General features: G+C 45.4%; 1 protein-coding gene across 1 annotated transcript in view; it reads left to right on the plus strand.

Annotated features, from left to right (window-relative positions):
- KCNK13 (potassium two pore domain channel subfamily K member 13) overlaps nt 1-20,420 on the plus strand; it is a 107,715-nt gene extending 87,295 nt beyond the window's left edge. Inside the window, exon 3 of the mRNA XM_019462011.2 lies at nt 18,169-20,420. Within this exon, the coding sequence (XP_019317556.1) occupies nt 18,169-19,061 (893 nt within the window). The 3' untranslated portion in view covers nt 19,062-20,420. The remainder of the gene's footprint in view (nt 1-18,168) is intronic.
- The last annotated feature ends 2,444 nt before the right edge of the window (nt 20,421-22,864 follow it).

The raw sequence follows: 22,864 nt of genomic DNA on the forward strand, positions 1-22,864 counted from the left end.
CTATCAAGGAGAAGGAACACTTCGGATGCACGTTAGAGAGAAGAGAAAGGTAGAGGGGAAAAAAAAACATTTTAAGGGGGAAAGGGGCAGATTAGGTCAACATTCATTGTAGAGCCTATTCTGCCTAAAACTAGATACGACGTCATCAGAAGAAAATCCTTCCGCGTTACCTCGTGAAAGCCTCCAGTGAGAGTATACTCAGGAGAGTCACTGAGATAAAGTGTAGGCTTTAAACCGTGCCCTAAATGCTTTCTGTCTGAATGTGTTTCTGCTCATCCCTTACACCATTCGCCAGTGGATGACAGCGACTTGGTCCTTCTCCAGCCACAGGTTTTTGCCACCAGATCCCACTTCAGCATTAACAGTGTGGTTGACAGGCAACACAGCAGATCCGGGGTGAACCTGAATTCTGGTTTGCACTGGGCATCTCAGACTTGCTAACTCTTCATACTTCCATTTTTAAAAATATTTTAATTAAAAAATTTTTAAGTTCATTTATTTATTTTGAGAGAGAGAGAGAGAGGTGGGGAAGGGCAGAGAGAGAGAGAGAGAAAATCCCAAGCATGCTCTGCACTGTCAGACAGAGCCCAGTGGGGGGCTAGAACTCACAAAAGGTGAGATTGCGACCTGAGCTGAAACCAAGAGTCAGATGCTTAACCGACCGAGCCATCCAGGCGCCCCCATCTTCATACTTCCATTTTTTAACTTCCTAAAAAGACCCTCGTGTTTGGGCTTTATAGCCGGGAGTTCATGGGAGGTGTCTGTCTTCGGTGTTGTCCCTTCAATGGAAAAATAAATCCTAATGAATCAGCCCTTTCTTTCCCAATGACTAGCTAACATACCATTGCGTAACAGTATTTTCAAACATTTCTTCTGGCAGTTGAATTATTATACCAATTCCATTTGTGCCGCAAATGCCACAATGCTTTCTGAAATGGGTTCTCTACTAGCTTTGGGCAAAAGAAAGTTATAACTGCTTTCTGGAATTAATAATATCAGAATGAGATGTTTTTAAGAAAAGGCCTCCATCGAGCCCCCTCAAAGAATAGTTTATTACAGAAAAATGATTGTATCATGTAGATACAGCCAGGAAGGTGCCTCTAAAAAGAATGAGGTTTGAGTGTCTCCAAAGACTCTTTTAAAGAAATGGAAGAAAGGAGGGGAGGGAGGAAGGGACGAAGGAGGCCACAAGAGAAAGAAAGAAGGGAGACAAGGAAAGAAGCACTTCCATTTTCTCTAGGGAGCTTTGGTTCCCTAGAGCGAGAGCTAATTCTCATAGCAAATATAAAGATGTTTGCCTAACGTTTCTAGGAGATTCTAGGTAATGCAAGGTGGCGTAAGAGTAACATGCTGTCGGGGCGCCTGGGTGGCTCAGTCGGTTAAGCGTCCGACTTCGGCTCAGGTCATGATCTCACGGTTCGTGGGTTCGAGCCCCGCATCGGGCTCTGTGCTGACAGCTCAGAGCCTGGAGCCAGTTTCAGATTCTGTGTCTCCCTCTCTCTCTGCCTCTCCCCCACTTGCGCTCTCTCTCTTTCTCAAAAATAAATAAACATTAAAAAAAATTAAAAAAAAAAAGAGTAACGTGCTCTCGTAGGCTGCTGTAACAAATACCGTAGACTGGGTGACTAATAATCGTCAGAAATTTATTTCACACAGTTTTGGAGGCCAGAAGTTGAGATCAGGTTGGGTTTGGGGTGAGAGACCTCTTTCGGTTTTCAGACTGCTGACTTCTGGGTGTACCCTCACACGGCCAAGCGCAGAGAAAGCAGGCACTCTCTCCCTGGTGACTCGTAGAAGAGCACTGATCCCATCATAAGGACTCCACTGTCATGACCCTGTCTGATCCTGTTCACCTCCCCCAAGCCCCACCTCCTAGTACATGCCACTGGGGAGGAGGGTTTCGACATATGAATTGGCGGGTCCATGAACATCGGTCCATAACACACAGGAAGTTTCAAGAGTTTGTAGCGAACTCCAGACTAGGGAGAGCATGTCCCGATATTACGAATAACACATATATTTCTTCAATCTCATATGATGTAGTATGCCCAGGCCGTGCTTTGTCCTTATTGTTTCATTCATCTTAGTAAAACCATAACAGGTGAGAGAGCCACCAATATTCTGTAGGTCTTTGACTTTCAGACTGGATTTCCGGAAGCACTGGGATCCCACGAAGTTGAAAAGGGGAGCTGGGAGCCTCTTGGGTTAGGCAGAAGACGTGAGCTTCGTCCATGGTGTATCCCCACTGCCACCTCTCTGGAGAAGCCTGACCTCCCTCTTGTCTACAGCAAGCAATTCAAAAAGGCAGTCGGATTGACCTGTGCTTCCTCCAGATGCCCATTAAAATGCAGATATTTCGTAACCCCTCAAAATGTCCAGATCCTCTCCTTCATGCCGAAGAAGAGGGACCTGTGATTAGTTCCGTGCCCTCATTGTAGTAACATTCTGCTTAATTGAACCATTTCTTCAGAGTCTGGGGGAGGACAGTTTTGTTCAAGAGAGAACGTGATTATAGGCACTTGCTTTTAAGGAGCAGTTTCATAATTTAAAAGTTAAGCACTGGAATTAGGACACCTACCTGAGATGAGTAAATCAAATGATCCCCCCCCCCTTTTAAATGAGGGCAGACTCAGAATTAGTGACAGCATTTATTTCAGCCTTCATACTAGCTCAGTGTTTGAGAGGAGGAAAAGGGCTCGAGAAAGCATAAAACACAGAGCTGATTGCCCCCATGACTCAATGTTCTCTCAGAGAAACGAAATTCGTCAGATTCCTCTTCAGGCGCTGACGTCTTCTGATTCCCGTGAGGCTAATTTCTGTTACCTTCTGAGCACAGAAATTACTTTGGTTGGTAATAACGCAAATGATTTAAAGAATCCATACGTGTTACATCCCAGTTTTCAACTTTTATAGGCAGGAGGGTAGTCACTCATTTTTGACTTGTAAACTACTTATGGTCCAGGAGGCTAGAAACATCCCCTAGTTCAGAAATTACCTGGAAAATAGTTTAATCTTTACTACAGATGATACCGTCTTTTGTCAAAGATGCTTTACTGTTAACGAAATGAGAGAGGAGTAGCCCTAAAAATAGCAAATTCCAAATATATCCTGTACCTGAGAACCCCTAGCTTTTGCATCCATAGCAGCAGTAACTGGCTGCCGAAATGTTGTTTCCCTTCAGTTCCCTGGATGCTTTGCAAAATGCTTTAAATTTTTTTAATGTTTATTTTTGAGAGAGAGAGAAAAGAGAGAAAATGAGTGGGGGAGGGGCAGAGAGAGAGAGAGAGAGAGAGAGAGTGAGTGAGTCCCAAGCGGGCTCCACGCTGTCATCACAGAGCCTGACGCAGGGGCTCGATCTCACCAACCGTGAGACCATGACCTGAGCCAAAATCAAGAGTCACTTAACGGACTGAGCCACCCAGGATGCCCTTTACAAAATGCTTTAAATTAGCCTGCGATGTCTTTATAGTTGAGAAATGTTGCAGAGAGAGATGTTTTTCACGCAGACGAGAGCTTCACCTGCCTGGCCTGTAGAAGGAGGGCCTGGGACATACATGGTGGGCTCTCCCCAGATTCCTGGCATGATCAGGTACACAGAATGAGCCCTGATTCATGCTCTGCACACCCGAGTCACAGAATATTGGAATCTCAATGTCCCTAGAGTTCATCTGGGCCACCCCGTCCTCGTTTTACCAAAGGGACAACCAGAATAAGTTGTACCATCACACACTTAATTTATTAATAGTCTGGACTAGAACCCAGGGCCCTAACTAGCCAGCTCCATGACTGCAAATGAGTTTTGTCATCTCTGTGTACTTCAGATTCTCATGTGCAAGAGGGGGTACATAGGGGCACCTGGGTGGCTCAGTCAGTTAAGCATCTGACTCTGGATTTCAGCTCAGGTCATGACCTCATGGTTCGTGAGATCGAGCCCCATGTCGGGCTCTGTGCTGACAGAGGGATTCTCTCTTCCTTTCTCTCTCTGCCCCTCCCCAGCTCGCTCGCTCGCTTGCTCTCTCAAAATAAATATATAAATAAATAAGAAATAAAAATAAATTAATTTAAAAGAGGGGTATGTAATATTCCTACTTTGCAAGGTTGGCATGAGGATGGAGGAAATGAGTTCGTGTAAAGCACTAAGCATAGTGCCTGGCTCAGAATGGGTTGCTTCAGACATGTAAACCACCATCATCACCAACATCCTCATATGACATTAATCTGCCTGCTTGAGGATCTGGAATAAACAGTCAGATAGCCTTGTTCTTAAGGACCCAGAGAGGTTAACCCTCATGCAGCACTCATGAACCACTAGGTCATAGAACAAAGGAGGCAGTTCCTAAAATCAGTATTTCCATTGCTTTTCTCACCGCGGACGGTGGAGCTATGAACTGTGTAACTGGAAATGAGAAGTGCAGTTATCAACTTCCCAAAGCAGCACATTATTGCTAGGCCTCCTTTGGTCCTGTTACATCACTGAGCGATCCTGTCTTGAGTGGAAAACTGTAGAACAGTGATTCTCTAGCTCTAGGGTAATCATCGCTATCCAGACAGGAAACTGGGATGCTGACCCAGTAGGTAAGGCTCAGGGGTTCCTTATCTCACAAGCTCCTTGGGTAGTTCTGGTACCAATGGTTCAATGCCACAGTCAAGATGCACTGCCTAGAACCCCCTTGTTCCTTTACCCAGGTGGACCCCATGCCAGCAGGTGCTCAGCAAATGGCCAGGCAGAAAGCTGATCTAGAACCAAAGCCCACCTCGGCCCTCAGTCGCCCTCCAGCATCTCCTCCTCCCCCACTCTCCAACCCAAATAACCCAAAATCTCACTTCACAAAAATAAGCCAGCACCCACCTGGTTCCGTTCCAGAAATGGATTTGCTGGGAAGGAAGTACCTCTCTCTCCCTTCTCTTTGTTGCATTCGTCACCATAGGTAATGTAGGAAGTAGAAAGTCCTTGATTATTTTGGAAGCCCTTCTCATCCAAGGGAAGGAGAGAGCTGTCTTCATGTCTGCTGTGGTCCTGGCACCACAGTTATCCCACAGGAGCTGTGTCTTCTGAAGACAGCTCATTCTGCTATAGTGTACCATCTGAAATGTTTTCTGCATCATATATTGATTGATACACCAAAGAAATTAAGAGTTGCCTTTGCCTCTAGGACCCTGGAAGTATCATATCAATACTTCACTGATTTGCGGCGGCCAGGGTGGGGGGGGCCCTACCTTAGAATCTTCCCCAAGCAGACATGACCTTTGTTTCCAACCCTTATAGCCCTGTGCTCTGACCCCAGCTAGTGGTGTCTCCCTGAGTGGGGTCTGTGGTCCTTGTATCAAAATCACTCTGGGAACTAGCTTAAAATGCAGGTTTTCTCCCCCCATTCAACCTCCTGAATCAGAATCTCTGAGGGTGAGGCCTGAAAATCCCCAGTTTTTAACAAGCTCCTCAGGGAATTTTCACGTGTACTGAAAGTTCATGACTTTTGTCCAAAGTGACTGTGGTTTGCTTCTGCCTTATTCACCCCTCAGTTAATTTTCACACTGTAAATAAAGGTGTGATTAGACCCTCCAACCTCCCTGAAGCTTGATGGAAGTTTTCCATTTGACTTTTATGTTGTTTGCAGGTGGCTCAGAAAAGGAGTTTACTTGATTTGATAAAAAACCTAGTGCAGGTTTCCGTCTTGTGTGTTCTTTTAGTACTTAATCTCCTGGACCAGGTTTGATGCTCCTGGAGGGCAGAAACTATCTTCTAAGCACCCACCCCCCTTCCCACGTTCTTGGCTCAGTGTGCACTACCTAATAAAATATGGCAGTATTGCCTTATTTGACTGTCATGTCAGCACTTGCCTCCAATGGTCCTTTCCTCAACATCTAGAAATAGTCCAAGAGGAAGTAATGATTGTGAACACTTGACCCTCATAAACCCCTGCTTTAAGTATTTTCTTTAGAAGACTCATAAAACTGGGAGCACCTGGGTTGAGCCTCCGACTCTTGATTTTTGGCTCAGATCATGATCCCAGGGTCGTGAGATAGAGCCCTGTGTCGGGCTCCTCACTGAGTGTGGAGCCTGCTTGGGATTCTCTCTCTCCCCATCTCCGCCCTTCCCCCCACAAATAAAAAAAATAGAAAAGGGAAAAAAAAGACTCATAAAACTTGATGCACACTTTTGATAACCTGTGACGTATGGATGACCACCATCTCTTCACACAGTGTACGTGCCTCTCCCTCCACGTGTCCTTGTACACACATCCTACCATACTTGTTTGTCTCAGTTTCTCATTACCCCAAGTTTCTTTGAAGGGACATCCATCACCACTCTGGTACTCCCTGAAGTGGTTTTGTTTTGTTTTGTTTTGTTTTGTTTTGTTTTGTTTTGTTTTGTTTTGTTTTGTTTTTAAGTAGGCTCCATGCCCATTGTGGGGCTTGAACTCACAACCCTGAGATCAAGAGTCACATGCTCTACCCACTGAGTGAGACAGGCGCCCCTCCCTGAAGTGTTCTTTAAAAAATTACTAGCATGCAGTACTTTCTTTCTCTAAAGGGATGGGGTCCAATCTTCTCAACATTCAGTATAAGTTGCTAAGACAAGGTTTTACCCATATGACCATCCAGTAAGTATCTGTTCACTTACCTGATCTTTTCACTTACTCCTCCAGCTCATTTCCAACTAGGTGAGAGAAGTCAGGGCTTGGGTACCTGCACCTGGATGGAATCGAAGGGCCTTCCATGCCCCTCCTGGGGGCAGCTTTTCTCCTGCAGGCCTGAAGCTGTACTGAGCAGACCTGATTCATTATGCACATAGGATCCACAGGGCATATTACTGGACTATGGAGGAAAACTCATACAGGCCAGACAAAGCTAGTTTTACATCCCATTGTTTGTTCTGGGTAATTTTCCAGTGGTGGTTTGTGAAGAAAGAACCAGGCCAAAGGAGAGACATTCTTAGCATGATTTTAATAATTAGTAGGGACTGCTTTTTTTGGTTTGTGTAAGAGAGGTTATGGTGAACCCAAACATGATCCAGTGTGAAATCCTATCAAGCCAAAATGAAATTCTGTCTCTTGGCAGAATTCAATCTTGAGGAACTCCACAATGGTATTTGGGATGGGAAAGGAATGACTTTTAAAAGTTGTAGAAGGTCTGCAGGTGCCTGGGTAGCTCATTTGGTTAAGCATCCAACTCTTGATCTCAGCCCTCGTCTTGATCTCAGGGTCATGAGTTCAAGCCCTGCGCTGGGTTCTGTGTTGGGCGCCACTTTGGGCCCTGCATGGGCTCAGTGCTGGGTATGAAGCCTACTTAAAAAAAAAAGAAAAGAAAAAAGTTGTAGAAGGTCTTGAAAAAGGATTCTGAGTTGATTAGCTAGTACCTTTGCCTTAGATTTACCAGTGTGCAAGGAGTTCCTCAAGTGTGAGGTGAATGGAAATTGTTTATTTCACACAGAGTGTGTCAGCATCTGGTGCACAGCCAGAGTTTCCAATTTAGGGTCCCAACCCTGGTTTTGTCAGATGAAAATTTTCACAGGGTGTTAACATGAGTATTTTCTGCTGTTATATTGTCTGAGTGGTCACTTACCATAAAACACTTCATTATTAACAGGTAAGTTTGTGTTTGTGTAAGTTAACTTCAGCGTATACCCTGGCAGCAGTTAGCCATCAATGGGAGTATCTATTCCAGAAGTCACTATTAAGCACTATAAATATTGTTATCAAAATGTGCGCCATAGGGAATATTGGCTAGCACAGGAAACGTTAGAAACAATTCTCCACTGGAGAAATGGGTGCTGTGCAAGATAAGGTTGGCCAGACAGGTTGTGTGAACCAACGCTCTTGCTTAGATGGGGCAGTAAATTCATCAACCAAATCTGGAACCCTTTAGGCAGTGCTCAAGGCCTAGACCTTCACTGTTTCTGTCACCTAAAATTCAACAAGAAAAAAGGAAATGGGCAAAATAATTGAACAGGCACTAAAAAGGATGCCCAAATGACCACAAAACATATGAAAAGAGGCTCAACTTAATAGATGTCAAGGAAATGCTAATTAAGACCACTATGTACCCACAAGAATATTGGCAAGAATATGAAGAAACTTGGACCCTCAAATCTTGATGAAGGCAGGGTAAATCAGGGCATCCACTTTGCTGAACATATGATATCCTGTGAGTCCTCACTCCCACACCTGAGTATAGGTATCCAAGACAAATGTGTACATATTTCACCAAAAGACCTGCACCAGAGTGTTTGTAGAAATACTACTCATAATAGCCCCAAGCTGGAAAACATCCAAATATGTATCAACAGTACAGTGCCCTCTTTATCCCACCCCTCCAGTGCCCTCAGCTGGTGTCTGTTCCTTCATATCACACAGGCTCAATAGCTTACTCCATTTGCGAGTGGAATTTCCATTAAATTCCAAACCCCGTGCAGACCTCCTCTTGACACTCCTTGCTACTGGAAGTCAAAAGAAGGATGGAGTATCCATACTTATATCAGACAAACTAGACTTTAAATTAAAGGCTGTAACAAGAGATGAAGAAGGGCATTATATAATAATTACAGGGTCTATCCATCAGGAAGAGCTAACAATTATAAATGTCTATGCGCCGAATACGAGAACCCCCAAATATATAAAACAATCACAAACGTAAGCAACCTTATTGATAAGAATGTGGTAATTGCAGGGGACTTTAATACTCCACTTACAACAGTGGATAGATCATCTAGACACAGGATCAATAAAAAAACAAGGGCCCTGAATGATACATTAGATCAGATGGACTTGACAGATATATTTAGAACTCTGCATCCCAAAGCAACAGAATATACTTTCTTCTCGAGTGCACATGGAACATTCTCCAAGATAGATCACATACTGGGTCACAAAACAGCCCTTCATAAGTATAAAAGAATTGAGATCGTACCATGCACACTTTCAGACCACAAGGCTATGAAACTTGAAATCAACCACAGGAAAAAGTCTGGAAAACCTCCAAAAGCATGGGGCTTAAAGAACACCCTACTAAAGAATGAATGGGTCAACCAGGCAATTAGAGAAGAAATTTAAAAATATATGGAAACAAATGAAGATAAAAATACAACAATCCAAACAGTGGGATTGGGATGCAGTGAAGGCAGTCCTGAGAGGAAAATACATTGCAATCCGGGCCTATCTCAAGAAACAAGAGAAATCCCAAATACAAAATCTAACAGCACACCTAAAGGAAATAGAAGCAGAACAGCAAAGACACCCCAAACCCAGCAGAAGAAGAGAAATAATAAATATCAGAGCAGAAATAAACAATGTAGAATCTGAAAAAAACTGTAGAGCAGATCGATGAAACCAAAAGTTGGTTTTTTGAAAAAATAAAATTGATAAACCTCTAGCCAGGCTTCTCAAAAAAAAAAAAAAAAAAAGGGAGAGGACCCAAATAGATAAAATCATGAATGAAAATTGAATTATTGCAACCAGTCGCTCAGAAATACAAGCAATTATCAGGGCATACTATGAAAAATTATATGCCAACAAACTGGACAACCTGGAAGAAATGGACAAATTCCTAAGCACCCACACACTTCCAAAACTCAAACAGGAAGAAATAGAAAACTTGAACAGACCCATAACCAGCAAAGAAATTGAATCAGTTATCAAAAAGCTCCCAACAAATAAGAGTCCAGGACCAGATGGCTTCCCAGGGGAAATGTCTACCAGACATTTAAAACAGAGATAATATCTATCTTCCTCAAGCTGTTCCAAAAAATAGAAAGGGAAGGAAAACTTCCAGACTCATTCTATGAAGCCAGCATTACTTTGATTCCCAAACCAGACAGAGACCCAGCAAAAAAAGAGAACTACAGGCCAATATCCCTGATCAATATGGATGCAAAAATTCTCAATAAGATACTAGGAAATCAAATTCAACAGCATATAAAAAGAATTATTTACCATGATCAGGTGGGATTCATTCCTGGGCTACAGGGCTGGGATACTCCTTGAAATCCGTTATGCCTAATTATCAATGAAACATGAAGGGAGAAGCTGGAGTGGCCTGGAAATAGTGGGGAGAAGATGCCTTATTGAAAAAAATCACAAGGCCCAGAGAGAGCACATTTCATTATCTGTTGCTATGTATAACTTCCCCAAATTAATGGCTTACACAGCACCCATGGACATTTTCCACGGTTCTGTGGATCTCCTGGGCCCAACTGGTGGTTCTCTGGCTCCATGAGGTACCAGCTGATATGATATATCTCATGCTTGCCTGGGGCTGGAATGCCCAAGATGGATTGACCCAATATCTGAGGAGACTAGAGTGGCTGGGGAGGGCTGGGCCTTCTCTCCAGCTAAGTGGTCACATTTTTTACACAGTGGCTCAGGGGTCCAGAGAGAGAAAGAGAAAACTGCTATACTCCTTACCATCTAAGCCTGGAACTGGCGCAGCATGACTTCCACCCCATGTGATTGGCCAGAACAAACCTCAAGGTCATCCAAAATTCAAGGGGAAGGGAAATAGGCTTCACGTCTTACAGAGATGGGAGCAGTTTGCTCAAAATCATCTTTGGAGAAAACAGTTTGCCACAGGCAACAAGAGTAAGGGAGGGCAATCTGGATGGGGAACCTGGATTCAAGCCAAGCCTCCGCCCCTCATGAAGATTACCGGGTTTATTGGTGCCTCAGTTTCCCCACCTATAACACAGAAAGCTTGGACTAGAAGGCTGTGAAGTTCCTCTCAGCTCTAACACTTGTGGTTCCCCAATCCGCATAAAGACTGTGCCTGGTAAGAACCCCAAGTCTTCCATCACTGGAACCCCGTTCCCATCCCCCACACCCCCCCTAAGCATTATCCATGGGGTATGTTCTTGCCTCCTCTTTCCATCCCAATTGAAACCAGAAGGTGTTTTTTAAAAAACACCCACAAACCCCTATGTAGTTTCATCTCACACACACAAAAAGGCTTAAAATTTCCAAGTCAAAAAGATTATGAAAAGTTTAGGCAAGTCGAACTTTGCTTTCTCAGTGTATTGAGAAAAATGAATCAAGAGAGATGATGGTTTTGGGCAGATGTTTGCCTCCCTTTCAAGGGAAGCATCCAGAATATTTAATGTATTTTTCTGAGTTTAAAAGTAATGAAAGATATAAAGGATTAGGAGAAATTGAATCACCCAAATTATCACCATCTCGAAATATCCTGATTAAAAATTTTGTCTCTTTCTCTTTATGTCGTTTTTTTTCTGTGTATGTTTGTGGCAGGACCTTGTCGGTTCTGGGATCCACCTCTTTCCCGAGAACTCTGGTAAACCCTGACCAGTCTAAGAGGAAATCGTTCCTCTTGCAGATAATTGGTTTGAGAAGTGGGTTTGTACTGATTAATGATATATAATGGGAATTTTGCCAGGGGGTTTCTGGAAAGGATTCACTGCTATTATAAAGACATACACAAGGCAGGAACACAACATTTTCTGGCTCTGGACATTAGTGTGTGAGGAGTTAATGCCTGAAGCTGTTGGCATGGGGTGGGGGTGGGGAGGAACTAGCTAACATGTTGATGGGGCCAGAACCAGAAAAGTGAAATGCTCTTGGTTCATAGATCATTTGGAAAGACACCCAGTTAATCCCTGGAGCTGCCCATCTCCAAATTTCATGTTCTATGAGATAATATGTCCCCTTCATGTTTAAGCCACTTCTATTTATGATTTGCTATTACTGACAACCAAAAGTCTCTTCACCGTTGTAATATATGTAGGTGGTTAAAAGTAGTTTAGAAAGTTTATTCCCTCATCCAACAAATATTTAATGAGGATGCCCCATGCACTAGGCTTGAGTCATTCGTCAGACACACTTTGGCTCTGCATTTTTCCACTTAACATTTTCTCCAGTCATTAAAAACTCTTTGTATATGTCATTTTAATGGCTTCATTTTAATAGCTACTTTATTTAGTCATTTCCCTATTATCTGACATTTAGATTGCTAAGAATATTCATTATTAAAAGCAAAGCCATGGTGAACATCAATGTACTTGATGAGTCACATTTCTGATATTTTTTGGGACATACTCCTTAAAAAAAAAAAAACAGAAAAAGATGCAAATATTTTTAAGATATCTGAGACATTCCCAGATTGCTTTCTAGACAGTTTATGCCAATTTACATATCCCCATGCAGTGTTTGATATTTTCTGCTGCATGTGAGGGCACTCTCATAATACACATTAAAAAAAATGTTTCTAGAAAGAATTGTGATTCAAATCTACAGGACACATGTACCCAAAAAATCAATGGCATAAAAAAAAATGGGAAGGGATGCTGTCAATGAATAAAGGAAACTTAAAAGATACGATGCTTGGATCTTATTAGCATCCTGATTCATACAGATCTGTAAGAAGATATTTTTGAGAACTTTGAAAATAGCCTGGGTATTATTTGGTTTTAAGGAATTAGTGTTGGTTTTATCAGGTGTGACAATGTCATAGTGGTTATGTTGGGAAAATAAAGTTCTTGTCAGTTACAGATGCTTCATTATTAATGCATGAAATGGTGTGATGAGATTTCCTTGAAAATACTCCCACAGAAAAAGGAGGTAGGGTGGGATAGGAGAACCATGCCTGGCAAAATGGTGACAATTGCTCAAAGTCAGAAATGAGGGTTTATTCTAGAATTCTCCCTACCTTTGTGTATGTTTGAAAAATATCATAATGCAAAGCTTTTCACTTTTTTACCTTGATTAACTTTTTTAAGGAATGGTGGTCAACAGAATATATGTAGAAGGCTGGGAGACTGCAGGCCTGCCCTCCTCTCTTCATGGTCTAAATGAAGGGCTCTGTTGGGATTGACTGGGACCCGGGAAGTCTCTAGCTGCTTCATTCCTGGCCCCAAGGACACCAGAGAGCCTGATTTGGTCCCAGCAGCTGCCCTAGGGATTATAGTCACGGTAAAGCAGATCTGAAATGGTTCAGGGGAGCTAGACCAAAGTAGATTCCAGGCAAGCTTCCTCGGACTCCAAACCAAATTCATGAGCCCTTGGTCCTCCCATCAGCTAGCTCATGTGCTCCCAGACACAGGGGTTGGACCTGAATCAGAAGACCTCAGACGTGAAGCACAGAGAATAAATTATATATTGAAAAGCACCACCTGTGACAATCAGTTTCCTTTGTGTGCCTATGAAATACAAGGAGACCAAAATGCATGGGGTGTAGCACATTTTTAAAACCAACTTAATTACATCACTTGTTGGAAGAGGCACACATAACATTCAGAAACATGTGTTTTAGTAAATGAAAATTGTAGGGTTTCAGTTTCTGATGCAAGCCAATCCCCTGATTTGGGTACCAGATTTGGCAGCCACTGTGGTCTGGGTGTCTACGTAAAGCATGGAACTATAGACGCTTGGTTAATTTCCCTCCCTCAAGGCTACTCCTGATGCGCACATCTGACAGCGGCTTGCACTCACTTAGCACAGTCAGGTGGAAAGAGCGCAGGCCTGGGAGACGAAACAGATCTAGGTTCTAATTCCAGCTCTGCGCCTTTCGGCAAGTTACTCAGCTTCTCTATTCTTCTTTTTCTCATCTGTCAAATGGGAAGAGTAGACTAATAATCAACACCCGGCAAGGGTGCAAGGGGCCAGTGATACCTGGCAGAGGGCAGGTCTTTGGTGATGCTCCTATCTCTTCCCTCCACCAGGGAGGACCGTGAGGCTTCTTATTCCCAATCCAAGGCATCCCTAATGGTCAGCCTCATGGGGCTCAAAAAAGGGGAAGGCTTCCTATGAAAAAGCCTGTGTTATTAGCTTCCACACTTCTAAGCTCTGACAGTAATAGAAGCTGTGGAAACACCTCTTAACTGCGAACCGTAGAATGCTGCCTCCTGGTGCTTCCCCCACACAACCACTTATGCCATTTTCTGTTATTTTTGCTGATTGAAAAGATGGCAGTGATCAAGCCAATACAGCAGGTAATCAAAACTCATGGCTTATCAATTCTTTAATAAAATTGAATGTTTAAAAAAAAAAAAAAAACAAGATAGACTCTAGAGATTTTAAAGCCCTGGAACACGTCTAGACATGTCATTTATTGGAAAAGTCAGTTTACCGAGCTTGCTAGCCTGGCTTCAGTCACGCCCCTGATTGTCGTCACTCAGCCCAAGTGAGGTGGCGTTCGAGACCCTAAAGCCGGGATAATAACTCCGTCGTGCCTTATTTTGGCCGTTGACTCGCTGTGCCTTGTTTTGTAGATAGCCATTGATTTGTCCCAGCCTGGAGGCGAGGCTCCTTGAGGTCGAGGACCTTCTCCAGTTCACCACTGCGTGGCCCAGACAGTTAGTGCAGGCCCTTGCACTTAACAGGTGCTTAATAAATTACTGCTGTAAACTTTGAGAGCTACTCTTAACTTCTCTCCTCTCGAAGACTAAAATAATTACGCCACCTCTGGGATCAGAAAGGAAGATTTTGGAGAAGCAAACATTTGCCCATTTAAATCTCACGTTCTCTGATTAATAATCAGAGGGAGGCAAGCACCTCCCTCTCCCTTGTTATTCCTGGGCTTTCCCCATTTTCAATACCTTTATCCAGTTCCTGGAATATTGTTGGGTCAATAAAAGGCCCCCAGATAAATGGTTCTCTTTTTTCTGCTTGTTGCCTCAGTTCTGTCTCCAATGAAGAAATCCCGAAGACTCCTCTGGCCTTACAGCTTTGGGGCAGGGGCTCCAGCTTTCATTTTTCATATCATTTCTTTCTTTCTTTCTTTCTTTCTTTCTTTCTTTCTTTCTTTCTTTCTTCTCCTTCTCCTTCTCCTTCTCCTTCTCCTTCTCCTCTCCTTCTCTCCTTCTCCTCTCCTTCTCTCCTTCTCCCCTTCTCCTCTCCTTCTCCTCTCCTCCTCTCCTTCTCCTCTCCTCCTCTCCTTCTCCTCTCCTCCTCTCCTTCTCCTCTCCTCCTCTCCTTCTCCTCTCCTCCTCTCCTTCTCCTCTCCTCCTCTCCTTCTCCTCTCCTCCTCTCCTTCTCCTCTCCTCCTCTCCTTCTCCTCTCCTCCTCTCCTTCTCCTCTCCTCCTTCTCCTCTCCTCCTTCTCCTCTCCTCCTTCTCCTCTCCTCCTTCTCCTCTCCTCCTTCTCCTCCTCCTCCTCCTCCTCCTTCTCCTCCTCCTTCTTCTGTTTCTCCTTCTCCTCCTTCTCCTCCTTCTCCTCCTTCTCCTCCTTCTCCTCCTTCTCCTCCTTCTCCTCCTTCTCCTCCTTCTCCTCCTTCTCCTCCTTCTCCTCCTCCTCCTCCTCCTCCTCCTCTTAAGTAGGCTTCACACCAGCACAGAGCCCAATGCAGACCTTGAACTCACGACCCTGAGATTAAGACCTGTGCTGAGATCAAGTCAGACGCTTAACCGACTGAGCCACCCAGGTGCCCCTCAATTTTCACTTCTTAGCACAGAAAGATTTGTAAGCTTTACTGCTTCTGGGAATTCACTGGGCCAGAGGAGGTGCCCCAACACCCTCAGATCACCAGGAACTAATTACTTGACACCTCAGTGATTCCTCAGTGTTCTCTGCACTGGGCAGAGAAGGATATCGCTCTCAGCTCAGTCATTAAACTCAGGAAGTTTTCTCTGTCTCTAAAATAAACATTTAAAAAAAATTAAACTTAGTAAGTTTTTTTTCTTAATTCTCCACTATTACAACCACCTCATTTGAGCTTAGCGATAAGAATTAAAGGTACTAAAGGGGAGCCTTTAGTGGCTCAGGTGGTTAAGTGTCTGACTTCGGCCCAGGTCATGATCTCGCAGTCTGTGAGCCCCGTGTCAGGCTCTGTGCTGACAGCTCAGAGCCTGGAGCCTGCTTCCAATTCTGTGTCTTGCGCTCTCTCTGCCCCTCCCCCACTCACACTCTGTCTCTCTCTCCCTCTCTCTCTCTCTTTCTCAAAAATAAATAAACATTAAAAACAAAAGAATTAAAGGTACTAACAAGAGAACACACAGCAAAGGCAAAGTATTTTTTTTTACATAAGGAAGCTATCTAATAAATGAAATCGGTACTACCAAGAGTTGCTGGCGGCCTTTCATTTTGAAAACAGGAGTTCCCAGAGAAGAGACGAGGGTCTAATTTTCTCTCTACCATTAAGGTCCACAACTGTAACTCCCCATGAAAGTATCCCCGGCCCCTTGATCCTTCCTTACCAGATCATCCTGTCCCATCCAGCTCAAAAGCTAGATTTACTGTCTTCTGCTGTTCTCTTGGCTATCGGCTGTTAACACCCTACCCTCCTGTAGATGTTTGTATACTGTGGAAGGAAGATCAAATTTAATTGGAAAACTAGATGGTTACACAGTATATGTGGCTAGGTGTTTGGGAGGGGTGCCCCCTTGGCTCTGCCTGAGGAGAGGAGGAGGTCACCCTACCCTCCTGTAGATGTTTGTATACTGTGGAAGGAAGATCAAATTTAATTGGAAAACTAGATGGTTACACAGTATATGTGGCTAGGTGTTTGGGAGGGGTGCCCCCTTGGCTCTGCCTGAGGAGAGGAGGAGGTCATCACCCCAGAAGCCCACACATGGCAAGGTCTGATCTGACCCCTTCCCAGAGTGCCCTGGGAGGCAGCCACGGTGAGCTGTGGCAACAAAGAAAAGTGCTGGCTTGGGGACAAGCAGGGTGTCATCGTAAAGAGGATAAGGGATGAGTCCTCAAGATCCCAATGATGGGGCTCAGGTTAGGAACCTGAACCTGATAATAAAGAAAAAATGGAAACAAGAAGGTTTGGTTCAAACACAAGGCTGCACCCAGGGAGGCATGTTCAGTACTTACTTTTTGAATGGCATTTGTGTTCCGAGACTTTGATGCCCTTCCCTTCAAACAGATCAGACTTCTCATGGTTACTGAATCATTTGCTTGGAAGGATTCCACATCCCTCCAAGTGGGCTGACCCTTGGTACCCCTCAGTGAGAAATACTGAATGTATCACTGCTCCTTTCTTTTTCTCCTTGTTCTTAGTGATGTCCGTTGTCCTGCAGCTGGTATTCTTAGTAACATGTCTGTGTGCCTAGGTAGAAAGATCAAGAAGGTGGAAATTGTGAACAGTCAGAGGCAAAGGCAAGAAAGACATTTTCTATTTTATCAAACTATAAAAACCAACACCTCGGTTTCCACTCCCAAAGCATAAGGTGTGTGTTTGAAGAATTTTGTTTAAAAGACGGGAAAAACAGGGGCGCCTGGGTGGCTCAGTTGGTTGAGCTTTTGACTTCGGCTTAGGCCATGATCTCATGATCTCATGGCCCCGTGTCGGACTCTGTGCTGACAGCTCGGAGGCTGGAGCCTGCTTCGGATTCTGTGTCTCCCTCTCTCTCTCTCTCTCTCTCTGCCCCTCCCCTGCTCATGCTCACTTGCTCACTCTCTCTCCCCTTTAAAAATAAATAAGCATAAAAAAATAATAAAAATAAAAGATGGAAAAATCTTGAGCAAATTTCTCATTTCTACGTATGCTGGCATTTGCTGTTTCTCTGCCTGGAGCACCACCACACACACACTCCTCCCTGCCTGCCTAACTCCTCTTTAGCTTTCAAGTATCCCTGCTTAGTCTTCTCAGAATCCCAAACTTGAGCTGGGTTCCCCCTCTTAGCCACTCCCATAGGACCCTGCACCTCCTTCAGCACAACACCTATACGATGTAGTAATCCCCTCACTAGGCTAGAGCTCCATGTGGGCAGGGACCAGATCTGGCTTTCTTAGAGTTCAATCCCCCGTTCCTGGAATGGCACTGAATAAGTATTTGTAGAATAAATGAATTCTGAGGAGTCTGTATGAGCCTTTTCTTCATATGACCTGTTGTTTGTCTGAACAATGTCTGCTGAGTATGGTGGCTCAGGCTGTGCACTGTACAGGACGTCCAGCCCGGTCGGGAGGGGAGGCTGAAATCCAGCTCGCATTCTCATCGCCCAGCCATTTTTCGCTGACTGTATCCACCCGGAAGAAGAGATGCCTTTTTCTGATCTGTACAATGGCACTATACCCACTTTCAGCTGGGCAGCTCCAGAGAAACACGTAGCGTCTTCAAAAGGAAGGGAGCATCCTCTCCTTTGTTCCTAGAAAGGCTAGGACTGAGTGCTTTTACGAAACTCTTTCTTCGGGTCCTTGGCCAGTCATCTATGCCAAGACCCTGGCCACATTCCCAGCAAAGGCCTCCCTCACTCTTCTCTCCTCTGATTTTTGTCTCCCGCAGGGTTTGGGATGACCACTCCGGCGACGGTGGGAGGAAAAATCTTTCTGATCTTCTACGGCCTCATTGGGTGCGCGAGCACCATCCTGTTCTTCAACCTCTTCCTGGAGCGCCTCATCACCGTCATTGCCTACATCATGAAGTCGTGCCACCAGCGACGGCTCCGGAGACGAGGGGCCCTGTCCCGGGAGAGCCTGAAGCCCCCGGGCAGGTGCGAGGGGGATAGCTCGGCCGGCTGGAAGCCCTCCGTGTACTACGTGATGCTGATCCTGTGCCTGGCCTCCCTGCTCATCTCCTGCTGTGCGTCGGCCATGTATACCTCCATCGAAGGCTGGAGCTACTTCGACTCGCTCTACTTCTGCTTTGTGGCCTTCAGCACCATTGGCTTCGGGGACCTCGTCAGCAGCCAGAACGCCCAGTATGACAGCCAAGGCCTCTACCGCTTTGCCAACTTCATGTTCATCCTCATGGGCGTCTGCTGCATCTACTCCTTGTTCAATGTCATCTCCATCCTCATCAAACAGTCCGTGAACTGGATCCTGAGGAAAATGGATGGCGGGTGCTGCCGACGATGCCAAAGGAGGCTCCTGAGGTCCCGGAGGAATGTGGTCATGCCGGGCAACGTCCAGGACCGGGGCAACATCTCCATAGACACGGATGGGGTGATGGACAGCGACACGGACGGGCGGCGTCTCTCGGGGGAGATGATCTCCATGAAGGACTTCTTGGCCGCCAACAAGGTCTCGCTGGCCATCCTCCAGAAGCAGCTGTCTGAGACGGCCAACGGCTGCCCGCCCCAGGCCAGCGCGCCGTCCCGGGACAACGAGTTCTCAGGGGGGGTGGGGGCCTTTGCCATAATGAACAACAGGTTGGCAGAGACCAGTGGGGACAGGTAGGAGTGAGGAGCGGCCGCTAGGCGTGGAGGCCAGGAGAGTGGACGATGGGGGGATTGGCACCGGCTCAGCTCTGTGCCGGGGCGGGTTCCCTCTGGAGTTGTCCTGTCACCCTCTGCAGGCCCAGCCTTAGAAAACTCTTCTCCTTGGGCAGCCAGCCACCTTCTAGGGCTGCAGACCGAGGCCCGAGGCCCTTCTCCTTGTCTTTATTCTGTGAGGTCTGAATTCAGTCTTGAGAATGAATCCCAGAGGCAGCCTAAGACATTGCACGGTTGTCTTACTCCCCTTCCTCCAGGGCTTTAACTGCCTAAGGGAAGGGGGTTTAAGTAAGTCTCTATTTCCCTGCTGCTCTGGTCTTCGTTTGGAAATAAAAATCCTGAACAGAAATCCTCATTTTCCCCCCTGGAACCCTGAATGGCTGGACCCACTGCCCTTCCCAGCCCCTTCAGAAAAGAGGGGGGCGGGGATGCTTCAGAAGGTGCCTGGGCCCTGGGCTTCCTTCAGAGCAGATATGTCCATGGTGCGACAGATGGGGAACTCACCTGGTCTACTCTCTGTGTCTGCTTCTCTGCATTTTGTTTTTCCTTTCTTTTATTTTTAAGATCCTAATACTGGGCTAAGGTGTCTGTGGGACCTCGGCGTGGTAAGAAGAAAGCTTCAGGCCTTTAAACTGCAGCCAAGTAGTGGACAGGCTCTTGTTTTTTTTTTTTTTTGCAAGGAAAGAATATAGCTTAACGTTCTTCCTTCCAGTGGTCACAGAGACCATTTCATTTTTTTTTTTTTTTAACCAGGGCATGGAGCCCATTGCAAAGATAATGGCTGACTATTTATTAGAACTGAAAACTGAATAAATCCTCACTTTATTAACTAAGATTACATGAGTGCTCATTATAGACAGCGGGGCTGGGGGTAGAGCCTAGCTAAACAGGCATTTATTGTGCACAGTGAAAAAAGAAACAAGAAATTAACCCTTGGGGATATAAGCATCATCTTGGATTCTTGGCTAGAGGAACATTCTAGGCCAGATAAGGAATGGCTTCTCTTTGTGTAATTTGTTTCGGCTCTGCCTCCTGGGAGTGTAACAAGTCTAGTTACATAACCTCCTGAGCAGTTAAAACATCCGTGCTGGGAACAGGGACTCTGGATCTTCGTATATTCAGGAGAGAACATTTTGAGACCCGAGAGCAGCATTAATAAGAGATAGCTGTTATTTTTATAAGAAGGGGATGGTGTACATGCGGCAGTTTTAGAAACGATGAAGAAAGTCGGCATCGTAAAGACAATAAAGCCGAGAACGATACCCAGTGAAACTGAAATGTTGAGTGGAACTCATCAGAGCTGGGAGGACCTTAGGGACCATCCCATACAGCTTTCTTGTGTTTTACACAAGAAAGAAACAGAGGCGTGAAGAATGCTCCCTATCCGAACTCTCAAGGCTGACAGCATACAGCTAGGAGAACCCAGGTGTCCTGATGGCGACGTCCGGGCTCATCACCCGTGCTCCCCACAGCTTTAGAACCTCCCTCAACTGCTCCCTCCTAAGCTGAGTTGCCTTTTCCTTCCAGCTGGCAGCCTACCCCCCCCCCCCCTTTTTTTTTTTTACAATGCTGAAAGTACTCAACGGCAGGAGTCCTATAAACAGCAGCCTGGGCTTCGAACCTAAGGGCTGTGCGGCTCCAAAGTCAGAGATCTTCAAGCTTTACTTTGTGTTGCTCTCAAAGGAAGCATCCTGTAGCTACTGCAAAACCAAGCTCCCCGGGGGCTCTGCTCTGGGGGAAGGCACCATGGGCATAGGGAGAGGAGCTGGGTCCCTGCCCTAGGAGATTTCTTAATCGCCACATACCTGGTACAGGGACTGGCACAAAGCAGGTCTTTGCTTCTCCAATCCAGTACAGTGACCTTCTGGGAAGATGACGCCTGCTGATACAAATGCTCCTTGGCCCCCTGGCACATGTCCCAGCCAGGGGGCCAAGGAGCATTTGTATCAGCAGGCGTCATCTTCCCAGAAGGTCACTGTACTAGGTGATCTTTGCAGAGAAATGTTACGTCAAAATGCACGGCTCTTTGTCAGTAGGATCCAAAACTGGAGTCAATTTTTGAGCTAAACACGAAAAAACGTTTTTTGAACTTTTGAGGAGTTTCCGGAGGAGTCCTCTCAGGGTCCTGGAGAATGCGTTTGTTTTGCTCTGGGTTGAGGTTCCCTGATGGAAACATCTGAGCACCGGCGGAAGGAGAGAAGTGTGGTACATTCACGATGGATGAGTGGGAATAACGTATATCCCCAAAATGGCAAAACTAGGTGTCTCTGTAGTTACTCTTAGGCACGAATTGGTTCAACGAGGGAATTTCTAGGTATGAATGTAAAGCTGGAGTTCAAAATCTGGAGCCCACAAATCCTCTAACATTGTGGTGTATGTACGGGCACACCTCAGAGGTGCGATGGGTTAGGTCCCAGACCACTGCAGTATGGTGAATATCGCAGTAAAGCCAATCAGATCAACTTTTGGCCTCCCAGTGTAGATGGAAGTTATGTTTACCACGTACTATAGTATATTAAGTATGCGACGCATTGTGTCTTTTTGAAAGTACGTCAATTTGTGGAGCCCGGGTGGCTCAGTCGGTTGGGTGTCCGACTTTGGCTCAGGTCACGATCTCACAGTCCGTGAGTTCGGGCCCCGCGTCGGGCTCTGTGCTGACAGCTCAGGGCCTGGAGCCTGCTTCGGATTCTGTGTCTCCTTCTCTCTCTGCCCCTTCCCCACTCATGCTCTGTCTTGGTCCGTCTCTCAAAAATAAACGTTAAAAAAAATTTTTTTTTAAAGTACGTCAATTTAGAAATACTTGACTGCTAAAAACCGCTGGCCATCATCTGAGCTTTCATGAGTTGTAATCTTTTTGCTGCTGCAAGGTCTTGCCTCCGTGTCGATGGCGGCTGACTGAGAGGGGTGACAGTTGCTGAAGGTTGGGGGTGCTGTGACAATTTCCTAAAATAAGACAGCAATAAAGTTTGCTGCATGGGGTGACTCTTTCTTTCACGGATGTTTCTCCGTGGTGTGTGAGGCTGTTTGATAGCTTTTTACCCACAGTAGAACTTCTTTCCAAACTGGAGTCGAGCCTCTCGAACCCTGCTGCTGCTTTATCAACTACGTTTCTAGTCCTTTGTTGTCATTTTAATAATCTTCACGGCATCTTCACCAGGAATAGAGTCCATCTGAAGAAACCACTTTCTTGGTTCATCCGTAATAAGCAACTCTTCATCCATTAATATTTCTTAAAGATTTTATTTTTTAAAGTGAAAAAGTTTTAATCATTTTTTAAATGTTTATTTATCTTTGAGAGAGGGACAGAGTGCGAGCAGGGGAAGGGCCGAGAGAGAGAGAGGGAGACACAGAATTCGAAGCAGCCTCCAGGCTCTGAGCTGTCAGCACAGAGCCCAAAGCGAGGCTCGAACTCATGAACCGTGAGATCATGACCTGGGCTGAAGTCGGCCGCTTAACCAACCAGGTGCTCCAAGATTTTGTTTATTTTTAAGCAAACTCGATACCCGACGTGGGGCTTGAGATCAAGAGTCACATGCTCCACTGACTGAGTCAGCCAGGTGCCCCTCATCCATTAGGTTTTTATCATGAGATTCCAGCAAATCAGTCCCATCTTCGGGCTCCCCTTCTAATTCTCGTTCTCTTGCTATTTCCACATCTGCAGTCAGAACACATACAACATCTATCCATAGAGTTCGCCATCTTACATGGGCGTGGTCTGTGGCACCCCGAGACAATTACAGTAGTAACCTCCAAGAGCGCTGATCACAG

This window comes from Panthera pardus, unplaced genomic scaffold (assembly GCF_024362965.1).
Source record: "Panthera pardus isolate Hobbes unplaced genomic scaffold, ASM2436296v1 HiC_scaffold_24, whole genome shotgun sequence".
In the NCBI taxonomy this organism is placed as follows: Eukaryota; Metazoa; Chordata; class Mammalia; order Carnivora; family Felidae; genus Panthera; species Panthera pardus.